Consider the following 13,560-nt stretch of genomic DNA (forward strand, 5'->3'; position numbering starts at 1 on the left):
CCTCTTCAGCAAGTGAGTCATCATGCTTATTACAAATAACATATTCTTGTTCATAGTTATGGAGGGATTTTATTGTATCCATTATTTATGCATTGTTCTTCACCCATAGATACATTGATATACTCATTATAGGTCATGATCACAATTACTTATAGGTAACATATTTTCATTATTATGGATTTGCCCTTTTTTGTTCAATTTGCATTAGGGAATATTTTATGTTGCCAAATTTTATTTGATTGCATTTTATCTTGCATAATTAGGTTCAGTTCCCTGGTATTACAAATCTAGTTCCTTGTATTTATTTAAGTTCAGATCCTCTGTCTACTAGAAAATTCGGCAGCCTCCAAGCATTTCCCCTATTTATGAGAGCTGGGCCTTCCCACCACGCTAAGAAAAACATGTATGGTAGGTGTCGAGCGACACCACAACTGTATTTTTTTTAATCCCACCATGCTAAGAGAAAGCGTGTTTGGGTCTTCGAGGTACCTGTTTGAAAGATTTGCGGTTTTTTCCCGCAAGCATGATGGCACATAAACGGGCACTTAGGAGTCTCCTCACATTGCTTTAAAAAGCGAGTACATGGCCTACCTGCATCACCGCAAGCTTAGCATCGAGCTTCCTCCCGCCACGCTAAGAAAAGCGTATATAGATAATTTTCCTGTGCGCCACAAGCATTGAAAGCAGGATTTGAGTTTTTCAAGTTTAAGAGCATTATACCTCGTGCGAGGGACGACAGTGGAGTTGATGTGATGGTAGCGACGAAAAATGCACAAAAAAATTTATTTCTTTCTTTTCTTTTTCTTTCGAATTTTTTCCTTTTAATTACTTCTCTTTTTTAGAGAGAGAGAGAGAGAGAGAGAGAGAGAGAGAGAGAGAATTTGTAGTTGGTGGAAGTGTGGGATTATGACGCTTGTTGGGTTATTTACCGCCTTAGAAGAAATAATGGCTTTGGAGTGGGAGGATTGGCTAGCTCCAGCTGGGTTGAAGTGGAGGAGCTCGGCTAATAGAGTGGGTTGGCTGCTAGGTGTAATCGGCACAATGAAGAGGGGGTTCAAGATTTTGATCGGACTATAGTGGTTAAAGACGGTATGGGTTGCTATGACTTTAGTTTGGCAAGGCTTCGTGGTCGGTTTGGCCATGAGGAGGAGGGCTGTGTACTGGTACTTGGGTCGGAGTCTTCGAGGAAGCTCGGATGAGTCAGTAGCTAAGTGCGTCTTACAAGAGGCGGGAATGTTGGGCCAATTCTGCGGGTTGAAGGAGAGATCGGGCATGATAGAAGTCATATGGGACATTACATGTGCAACTATGAAGAATTGGCCGAATCGGGATCAAGAGCTCAGGCTCGATTGATGAAGTTGAGGTTGGCTTAGGTCAGGCGCTCGTCACAGTGGGCAGGTCGGGATTAGTTTTTCGTTGTTGTAGTCGGAAGAAGGGTGGAGACTGGAGGTGAGAGATCTCATGAGATCGAGAGCTTTCGATATTAGGGAGTTGAATGCAGAGAACATACAGGGATTTGCGGCTCGTCTGCGATCAGGCAGCTGTATGTGGGAAGCTCGGGTGAAATCGAAGAAACATTTAAAGTCTTTACTTCGTCTTCCTTTTAAAGATGAGGCAAGGCATCGTTATGTGCGTTCGGTCGCAGGATATTGCAGAATTTGAGCAGGGATTGCTGGATGAGATGCGAGTGGTGTCGAACAGCAAATACTTTTGCAGGATTTATTCAGGATTTCGGCATGTTTTCCGGTTCTTCGTGGATGTCAACATTTTTTTTATGGATTTTCATATTCGTCCAGCTTCTAATCTTGTTCCCACATGCAAATTCAACTTCTGAATAATACTTGGTGTGCTATTTGGTGCATCTTTTGCTTGATATGATGTCTCTGTTTTCTTCCAAAAGGTTACTTATTTGGAAGGCATTTGATAGAAATGATGACAGGCGAATGATGGTTGTCTTATGTTTTGTGCGGTATAACTTTTTTTGAATTGTTTGGTGATCCCTTTTAGAAGCTTTTGTTTGCTTATTTTCCTTGGTTCATGGTTCCTCGTCCTTTACACTTGGATTACACTTTTTCATTAAATTTGTTGTGAGTAAATTTGTTGTGAGATTTGTAGCCTTGGTATCCACATAACTTTCTCAAAATTTTTTCTCTTTCATGCAACTCTTCTTGTTCTCAATTTTTCTTGTTTTGACTCTCAGTTGCAGATACCTTTTTTTGCGAACCTCATGTGACATTGGCTTGCCCATTCTTTTTCTTCATTTTCTTTTATAACCCAGGTCATATTAATAGATCTGACTTATTGTTCTTGCAAAAAATGTTAGTTTTGTTGACACCCTTTTTCTTTCTCTGATATCTTATTGAATTTTTTAAGACTGAGAAAAATTACATGTATGAAATATAGTGTGATGAATATTTTTCTGTCAATGATGATAGTACATGATGACTTCACTTTTACTAGATAGAACTTGGAAGACTAAACTTTTGGTGGCTATAATTGAGTAGCCTTATAGTCAGATATCATTGAGATCATTCTTGTCTTTCTAGATGTTTATATTGTGCAACCTCACAATTGTAACTTGATTAGCAAGTAGACTAATCTAAGCATTGAGAATATTATTCTAAAATTCTAAAGCCAGCATGAAGTTTCATAAAAATTCTTTATATGCTAAATTTTTTTGATTTATTTGGTCTCGTGTTTTCTAAGTGCTAAACCCAATGTGATGTCAAGAGTTTTTGTTTTTTTCACTTAAAATGCAAACCATAAAACGAAGTGATGCTTAACTAACTAAAGCATTTATGTGTTGTATATCATTCATACATATATTATGTGCATATGATAGTTATTTAGTAATGAGATATAAACCACATTACGTAATAATTTTTTTAGCAAATATAATGATATGTTAATAATAATACTTTTCTGCCATTTAAAAAAAAGAAGAATGTAAGATATAATAATATAAATAATAAGGTGATTTAATAATATACTTAAAAATTAAAAATATACTCATGAGATTGAGTGACTAACTAGAGAATAAGAAGTGGAGGCAATGTGAAGTGAGAGAAATATTTTGAAGTTAAGGTAAAGTGGAGCATTCTTGAGAAGTAGCATATGAGCGAGAAGCTATTGGCATAAATTATAAGAATTAGTGAAAAATGTATAAGAACTCACATGAGAGTGAGTGTGAAGTGAAGAGAACAAAGAACCAATGATGAAAGAATTAATAACTATTTGAAATACTGAGGCAATGCAAAATAAGAGAGAAAAGGAATAAATAGAGACACTTAAAAGTGAGTGGAGAAGGAAAAAAAAAAGAAGAAAATAGATATTTAAAAATAAGAGAAGAAGAAGAGAGAGAGAAAGAGTATTTTCAATAACTTTGGCTCTCATAAATTTGGTTTCATTTATCATCTATGTCCTCACATGTCAAACTGATTCACTTAATTGTCTGTAAACATTATTATTGATATGATGAGGAAATCAAATGTTGCATGTTTTATGCTGGTACGAAGGCTAATACATGTTTTTCATAATGTAGTGGGGTAGAAGACTTGGTCGTTATGTATCACGCAACCAATATTTGTCTTTCTTAGTGTGATGATAGACCCAGTACTTTCCCAAATGCCTCCTGAATGGGGGTGATGTTCAACACAACAACAGCATTAAGCCTTTATCCCACAACGTGGGGTCGGTTACATGAATCCTTTTTCTCCATTGTGTCCTATTAAAGGTCAAATTCTCGTTTAAATCTAATAAAAAAAGGTCATTCCTAATATTTTATAACCAAGTCTTTTTAGGTCTGCCTCTACCTTTCTTAACAAAAGTCAAATCTAATATCTCTACTCTCCTAACCGGGTCATTGGAAGGCCGCCGTTATGTGACCAAACCATCTAAGGCGACTCTCTCTAATCTTATCTTCTACTGGAGCTACTCCAACTTTTTCACATATATGCTGAAATTTTCATCGAATGAACTTCCAAATACCAAATTACAAGCAAACTCGTAGACTAAACAATATGATAGAATGAAAAAAAAATTATCATATAAAAATGAAATAAAAAACCCAAAATATGTTGTATCTATTGTGATCATGGTTTAAAATTGCGCAATAAGAGGTGCGCCTCAGCGCAATTTTGTCCATTTAAGCCTCAAAGCCTACGCAATGAGTTCAAGATTTGAGACGTACGCTTCAAGTTTACTGAGGCGCGCCTCGCCTCATGGTTGAGAGGCGTCCTCTAAAAATTAGGCTTGGTACTGAGCAATACATTCTCAGTACCACTAGGTATATGATCGGTACCGAGCCAGTACCGCTTGGTACCGAGCAGGTATATGCTCGGTACTGAGCAGTATATGCTCGGTACTGAGCAGTACATGATCGGTACCACTAGGTACATGCTCGGTACCGAGCCAGTACCGCTCGGTACCGCTCAAAATAACTCTTACAATAAAATTTTGTTCCGGTGCCGCTCAAAATAACTCTTATATGTTAATGAAAAGAATACTGTGATTTGGGAAAGATGGAGTTTGAGTTGAACTATATTTCATGTTGTTTTATTATTGGGATATTTTGATTTTACTTCATATCTTGTGCATTTTTATGTTTTATATATTATTTACTCATAACTATATACAGAATTTATCATTTTCTGTTTACGCAATTTTTTAATTTTGAGGCTTACGCCTCGCCTCACGAACGAAAAACGCCTCAATACCCGAATATGCAATTTTAAACATTGATTATGATTATACTCTGTTGTATCAAACCTTGTAGTTTGCTATGTTAAAGCGATTGGAATACATAATTGTACCTACCATTGGTAAACCTTATTCAAGTAAGGTTTGAACCCTATTGGGACCATTCTTAATCATTCTCGGATCATGTTGAACCCTATTTAAACAGTGTGGAATCATGTTGAAGCTAAGTATGAACATTGCTTGAACATGATTCCCACCTTTTTTGAATCTATCATTCAACACAAACTTTAAATAAGTGGTCCATGTTAAATAAATGCAGGACTATTTTAATCTGAAACAAATTTTAGGCATATTTCTTCAATTACGGCTATTATGATGCTTGTAAATCTAAATTTTCATGTGTATATGTTCCCTGGACAATTCAACAAAGATATCCACTCATAGTATTGGTCTTTCAGAGTAGCTAATTTTATCTTTAATTAGTTTGGTTATTTAAATTATTTACACATGCTTTTTGAGTACTTGTTTTACAAAATCTATTTAACAAGTCCTTTGAACTTAGAATGTAACAAACCTTAAAAAATGGTTTTTTATTAAGCATTCTTTGGTGTGATGATAATAATTTGATATTATTCAAAAGTATTTTATATTTATTACTTAATAGCTCTTTTTCTATTGTCTCACTTTACTTCAAAGAACATCTAAGATGTTCCTAACAACGGGTTTTGAGTAATCACTGTCAGGGTGCTTGAGACTTTGAAAACATTGGTTCAGATGCAAAATTCATGTACATGATTTTTGTTAGGCATATAAATTGTGGAATCGCCCCTTGCAATCATTCTCAAAATCAAACCTGAAATCACGCCTAGAAATCAGCTCAAGTAGTCCTAGCCTTTCCCCCAGCCATCTCATCCACCTGGCTGCCCACTCCAACTGGCCCACACCCGCCTTTAAATCCCCTTGTATGCATCTCCATCGTATGCAAATGACGTTTTCTGCTCTGAGATTCGTCATATGCTCCCATGACTTTTGGACAACTGCTAAATAAGTAGAACCAATAATTGGGTTTAGGTGGAACTCTATTTGGCACTCTTTTGACTATAAATCTGAAAGGTCTAAAGTTCTGCTATTTTTATGCAACTTTTAACAATGTGTCAAGTCATACATTGAATCTTTCGCAAATCATTGTCTTATTTTTATGATGCTGTTTTTTTATTTTTATTTTTTTCAGTTCTTGCTATTCAAAGAATTTGCATATCACCACCGTCATGTGCTTCCCTTACATTTCGTTGTTCATTTTCGTTAATTTTTTTATAAGTCATAATCGTTATATAATTATAATTTTTTGTGTTCATTGGCTGAAACTATGATTTAATGAGTATTTTCTGCTCTTTAGTTTCTTGCTGGGAAGAATGTTGAAATTATAAACAAGGATGGCACACGGGAGAAGACTAAGGAGGTCCATGAGCTGTCGAAGTTAGCAAAAGACAAAGTACATGTTTCCACACTTTCAACCTCAACGACAGCTACTAGTTTAGCAGAAACTTTGTGAGTAGGCTTGTTTCACCTCAAAACTATAGTAATTCATCTCTTGAAATGGGCGTCTGCTCATTGCATGGTGTCTGTGTTTATTTTAATTCTAAAGTTTACTTGAGACATTTTCTTTAAATACATTTGATTTAGAACTCCTATTAAATTTTTTTCTCAAGACTTCTTTAATTAAATTGAGCTAAAGAAACTATAATAACAGGTACTTTTTTTAAAAAGTTCAAAAGTGATTAATTACACTCCTAATTGCCCACTGTACTGTATCATATTTTTGCTTGGTACTCCTGAAAGGTTAAATGGGTGATCAAGTCATTAAAAAGAGTTTACGTTTAAGATATTTCAGGTCTACTGATCAAAGTGATGGTGAAATAGATGGTTATATTATTTATACTAATAGATTTTAAGCTGGATTGTTGAAGTGGAGGAATGGATCAAATCTATTGTGTGATAGAATAGTACCCTCAAACTTAGGGGAAAATTTTTATAAAAAGGAGGTGAGACCTACTATGCTTTATGGTACAGAATGTTGGCCATTAAAAAAGAAGCTTAAGTGTTGTAGAGATGAGGATGCTCAGGTGACTGGTTTTACACTATAGTCAAAATGTGAAACAAGTATATAACTGAAAGGTTGGAGTAGCTCTAGTGGCAGATAAGATTGGAGAGAATTGCCTTAGATGGTTTGGTCAAACATCGGTCTTCTGAAGGCCTTATTAGTAGATTAGATGAATTATATGCGGTCTATGTTAAAAAAGGTAGAGGTAGACCTAAAAGGACTTGGTTAGAAAATTTTAAAAATGACATTTTTTATTGTATTTAAATGGGAATTTGACTCTTAGTAGAATACGCTAGAAAAGAAAGGATTCATATAGTCAACCCCATGTAGTGGGATAAAGGCTTCTTGTAGTAGTAGTTGTTGTTGTGGTACTTTTGAATGGTCAAACATTTAAAATGTTGGTGAATGTTCTTTATGGCATACTTGTTTTTTCAATTGGATGATTCTACTCTGGTTAGTTGGTCGATTACTTAAGTGTTGGGAACCGGGAAAGACTGATGAACCACATTGATGGTCAGATTTGAATTTTGTAATTCTCAAAAAACTTATTTTCTTTCTTTCATTGGCATATTTAAATGCGACCATTCGTTCGTTTTAATGCTTGCGGTCAACCATGTAGAAGGAATTTCTTTTAAGAGGTCATGATAAAGGCAGTGCTTTATTTTAAGAGGTTGTTATGGTTTTTAGTTAAAAGAGGCATTCACGCGGGTTTAAATTTTTAAGAACATCATACTGTACCCTACAAAATATAGATAAGGTAGGTTGACTATTGCATTAATGAGCAGGGTTAATGATGAGTTGAATTCATGTGATTCTCCTCCAACTCAAACATGAAATCAACAAGTTAGGTTTGACTTAAACTGGATTTGGAGAATTGTCTAGACAACTTGGAATTAAAATTGATTTGAATCCAATCAGGCTCAAAATCAATTTGAGTTGACTAGCAATTAAATTAAAAAGAGAGATGAATGGAAGGCTTGAACTTGAGATATTGTGCCCGCATGCAGAACAACATAAACAATATGCAAACTTACTATTTTTAAAATTTCCGCCAACCACTCTAGACTCAATTTGAGTTGGTGTCTGCTTTTCTGGCTTAAAATAAACTCAAATAGTTTGGAGTAGATCTTGATTAATCTCAAAATTTGTGTGAGTTTTTGATTTATAGTTCATATCAATACTTATAATGAGCATGTATGATTAAACTAAGAAAATGACTACCATACTAGGACATAAATTTTGTTTTATTTATCAGGAAAAGTCAACTGTAAGAAATTTAGATGATTCCGACATATAGTAATTTGTCAGGAGAGCAGAAGCTATTCAAAGGCCTTGAGATAGCTACAAAAAGCTAAGAAGAAACATATTAGGTTGATGGTTTAAAATTATTCAAAGAGGTTTAACTAACCTATATTTAAAAGCAACGTGACTGGAGGAAAAAATTAGAAGCTAGGATTGTGTGAAGTTATTCAAGGGATTCTAGTAAAACCATGATTCACGAGGAAAAATTAAGAAGCTAGGATTGTGTCAAGTTATTCAAGGGATTCTGGTAAAAACTTGATTCACGCTGAAATTTAGCAATATATACTAGACTTTTAGCATAGCATCTCCTCAGTGAAAGTTTTTTTTACTATCCTCTACCGTAGTCTTGATGTGTCAGGGATTTTCATAAGAACGTGCGAGGAATTTTTATGACACAAACCCCAAAAGGTTAGGATAATAGTTCTGTTGATAACAATTACTTGATAAATTAAGTTTGCACATGTTGGTTCTTGCTAAGGTACCTCTGGAAATCTTATGCTTACTGTTTCTGTTTATTCATATCTACCTGTATCCCTACTGTGCATTTTCTTAATTTCTCAAGCCAATTGCAACTCATGATTCATCAAATCAGTGCAAGAAGCCAGCACAGTACAGGAGGCTGGGAAAGGAGACGAATGCTTTTGCTCCCACATTCCCCACTTACTCCATCATCCACTCTTTATTTTATTCAACTGAGCTACTGTTATGACTAGCTTCATAACATAAAACAACAACAACAACAACATCATCAAGCCTTTGTCCCACTACATGGGGTCGGCTAGATGAATCATTTTTCTCTATTGTGTCAAGTTAAAAGTCAAATTCTCGTTTAAATCTAATAAAGAAAGATCATTTCTAATATTTTCTAACCAAGTCTTTTTAGGTCTACCTCTACCTTTCTTAACATAAGTCAAATCTAATACCTCTACTTTCCTAACCGGGTCATCGAAAGGCCGGCATTTTATGTGACCAAACCATCTAAGGCGACTCTCTCTAATCTTATTTTCCACTGGAGCTACTCCAACGTTTTCACGTATATGCTCATTTCATATCCTATCTCTAAGGGTAAAGTCACTCATCCACCTGAGCATCCTCATCTCTGCAACACTTAACATAGTATTATGCTTCTCTTTTAATGGCCAACATTCGGCACTGTAAAACATTGCAGATCTCACCACCATCTTACAGAATTTTCCCTTAAGTTTGAGGGGGATTTTTCCATCACACAACAGGCTCGATTCATTCCTCCATTCAACCATCCAACTTGAATTCTACTGATAATATTCCCATCTATTTCATCATCACTCTGAACAATAGATCCAAGATATCTACAACATGTACTCTTATTAATGATTTGTTCACCCAAAGTCACAATCCCCTCACTAGGTCTATTACTGCTAAAATTATACTCCATATATTCAGTTTTAGATATACTCAAGAGAAAACTTTTAGACTCTAAGGTTGACCTCCATAGTTAAGTTTACCTTCAACTTCATCTCTAGTTTTATCAACAAGAAGAATATCATCAGCAAAAACATACCAAGGTACATCCTCTTGAAAATGTTTAGTAAGAACATCCATGACTAAAGGAAAAAGATATGGGCTTAAGGCTGATCCTTGATGTAATACAACCGAAATAGGAAAATACTTGGTCAAACCAACTTGTGATTGAACACAAGTAATAACTCCTGCATACATATCTTTAATGATTTGAATATAAGCATTATTAACTCCTTTCTTTTCAAGAATGCTCCACAACACTTCTTTTGGAACTTTATTATATGCTTTCTCTAAATCAATAAATATCATATGTAGATCCTCCTTATTCTCTCTATATTTCTCCATCAAACCTATCAATAAATGTATGTCTTCCATAATCGACCTACCCGACTTTGAATCCAAATGATTTTGAGAAACATTAGTATCACGCCGCAACCTACGCTCTCTAACTTGCTCTCGTAGTTTTAAAGTATGACACATTTCCTTAATTCCTCTATATTTCGCACAATCTTGTGCATCACCTTTATTCTTAAAAATGAGAATTAACATACTCATTCTCCACTCATCTGACATCTTTTTAGTTTTCAAAACAGTATAAAAAAGGTTAGCAAGCCAAGAAATATATCTTCATCTCCTAAGCATTTCCACGCCTCTGTTGGAATATCATCAGGTCCAACAGCGTTTTTACACTTTATTTTTTTTAAAGCCTATCTAACTTCAATTTTACTAATATACCGATAAAAACAGAAATTTTTATTTTCATGTAGGGTGCTAAGGTCACTAATGTCAATTGTATTTTCATATTATTCATTAAAAAATTTATCAAAATATCTCATCCACTTTGTTGAATGTCATTTTCTACGAAAAATACTTTTTGATCTTCATCCTTTATACACTTCACTTGAACTAAATCCTTACTACTCCTATCTCTTTATTTGGCTAACTTATACATATATTTTTCTTCCTCCTTAGTATCTAATCTATTATATAAATCATTAAAAGTTAAGATTTTTCGTATCGCATAATGCTTTCCTAGATTCATTACTTGGCTTTTTATATCTTTCCCAATTATCAAAATTTTTATATCTAAACTTATTTTTATAATAAATCTTTTTTTTTATCTTTTCTTACACATTTATATTCCACCACAAACTATTTTTATTATTAGGAGTCGTAGCTATTAATGACGAATAGTGCACCACGACGCAAAGGTCTTTTTGGAGCCATGGTGCATAGCAAATGATGCGGCGAGCGCCTTTTTAAACCTAGCGCAAAATATACAAAAATTATAAAATAATAAGCATGTATATGAAATATTATTACACTGCAAGACAAACTACATAATAATGAAAGACAACCATAATCATATATAAGTTCAAGTAAGCAACATCCAAATATCTCATAATTCAAAACATTATAATCATTTTTTAAATATCAATGATTTTATAAGAATTTAATCTACTCTTCTTAGGAATCATCATCATCAGTAAATGTCAAAAAAGCTTCATTATCTTCATCAGCGTTGTCTCTTACTTCATAGTCTTCTTCATTACCCTCTTTATCATTCTCAATAGTAACAACATCATTCCTAAATGAATATTCCTGCTCTTTCCCTTTAGATCTTTTCCGAAAGCTATAGCTTTTATCATAAACAACGGTAGCCTTTGCAACACTTGTCCTAGTTAAATCTTTCTCTCCAGCAATAAAGTCATTTTTCTCATCAGACTCATCATCTAATTTTCTTGTTAGCCACTCATTTACATCATCTATCTCAATCAAAGAAATAGGATCAATCACATTACGATGATTGAATCTTCGAATCAATGCTCTATTATATTTTACTTAAAATAAATCCTTTAAGCGACCATCATCCAATTCGCTTCTTCATTTTCTGTGAAGCTACAATTAAAACATTATTATATTACTATACTATGAACATAACATATATAAATAAAGCAACACATATACTGTAAAATGCTTACATGTTCAAAAATACTCCAATTACGTTTGCATTCGGATGACCTACATGCTAGACTAAGGACTTTGATAGCAAGGCTTTGTAAATTGGGAGCTCCTTTTCTATACGCCAACAACCAATCAGTTGGAAGAAATGATTTTTTTTTCAATATTATATACTTGAAAATTAATCTTAATTTTTTTGTAAATAATGGTACTTGGAGATCGGGTTGTTCTTTTTCTTATATATTGAGGAATATCAAATAGTCCTTCACCGATAATATATAAACTTAATTCATTATTGATTTTGTCTTCATTATCTATATCTTTAGACAATCTTCCAATATATTGATAAAGACCATCAGTTATTTCCTTATCCTTGGTAATATCATGGTTATTGAAGAAATATTCATGATTTAAAAATGTGCCGCTGCATGTAGAGGCCGGTATAATTGCACTTTCCATCTTATATCAATAATTTTAAAATTTTGATCATACTTATCCCTGTTATTGAAGCTTGTAACAATTACCTCTTTTGCTCTATCCATTGCTTCATATATGTATGGATTGAGAGACTCTTCTATCCATCAACCAATCTAAGAACCTTTAATAAAGGACCAGCTACTTTTAAGGCCTATACTATAGTGTTCCAAAATGATTGTTGTAAGAATTATGTTGAGATTGTTTTGCTTTAGCCTCTTTCGCATAAGGCCCCAAGATAAACTCTTCACATATAAACATTTTCTTCAAGTTCAGTTGTTGTTGATGAAAACGTTGTAAAGTTAAGAAAGCTGTTGTGAAACGAGTCTTTGCGGGTTTTACATGGGCTCTTTGATTTGTGCACATTCTCATTAACTCAAGTAAGCGAGGCCTAAAATATATAAAATTGTGTACTGCTACCACTTTTTCAAAGCATCGCCTTAGCCTTTGAATTTTGAAAATGTCCTCCATCGCTAAATCCAAACAGTGAGTAGACAAGGATTCAACTAAATGTGAGGATATTTGTCCATCAATAATTTTCCTGTTACGTCATTACAATTTAAGTTAAGACCTAAAAACATTCTTCATGAAATAATACAGCTTTAGAGTAGAAGTTGTAACAAACCTGCAAGAACATTTTCGGATACATTATCAGTAACCAATTAGATCACATTATGTGGTCAAATAACCTCGATGTACTTGTAAAAATGTTCAAACATTTTCACAGCATTCTTGTAGAAAGAACTAGCATTAATTGACTCTACAAATGCGCTAACTCTCAGACAATTAACAAGAATATTGATTATGCTTTTCCCATTTTTCAACATCCATCCATCTGCCATTAGAGAACAATCATATCGTACACAATCTTCCTGATGACGTCATAATAGCTCATGTGTATCTCCAACCTCTTTTTTCAAACAAGTAGCTCGCACCTCATGATAACTAGGAGGTTTCATACCAGGTCCAAACTATCCAAGTGCCTCCACCATAGCAGGAAAACTATTATATTTCACAGCATTAAATGTAATCGCAGCATCATACATCCTTATACTGAACACATGAATAACCCTTCCCCTCATTTTTTTTAGTTGTATCCATTTCTTTGTTAAATTGAACTTCTCTATGCTTTACTACATCCTTAGGATTTGGTGTAAGGAAAGTATCTAATAGATATTTAGGTCGTGATGTTTTGAAAATAGATGTAGATGTCGAACTCTGACTAGATGTGTTAGATTTATTTATCCACAATATTTTAGATGATCCAGCACCTAAAATATCATTCATCATCACATCAAAGTCTTCTCCTTCTCCTTCATCAAGCTTATTGACTAGTTTAGGTTCCACCATCCAGCCTCGGAACCTAAGTCGAACTCTCCTTCTCCTTCATCATATAGTTTGATATATGTTGAGAGTTGTGATGAGCGAAGAACGATACCTCAAGAGGCATGTAAGCAAGAGAAGATAGAACAAAAATCATCTCAGATCATTCATACAAATTAATCTGCATGCAATGATTCATT

The 13,560-nt window shown here is 34.2% G+C and overlaps 1 protein-coding gene across 1 annotated transcript in view; it reads left to right on the forward strand.

Moving 5' to 3' along the window:
* Positions 1-6,094: 6,094 nt before the first annotated feature.
* Positions 6,095-13,560, forward strand: part of LOC110101214 — a gene marked incomplete at its 5' end in the record, with an annotated part of 65,287 nt that continues 57,821 nt past the window's right edge. The window contains 1 exon segment of the mRNA XM_020829014.2: positions 6,095-6,246. Coding sequence (XP_020684673.1) covers positions 6,095-6,246 — 152 coding nt within the window.

Source organism: Dendrobium catenatum, unplaced genomic scaffold, assembly GCF_001605985.2.
Source record: "Dendrobium catenatum unplaced genomic scaffold, ASM160598v2 fragScaff_scaffold_156, whole genome shotgun sequence".
Taxonomy (NCBI): domain Eukaryota; kingdom Viridiplantae; phylum Streptophyta; class Magnoliopsida; order Asparagales; family Orchidaceae; genus Dendrobium; species Dendrobium catenatum.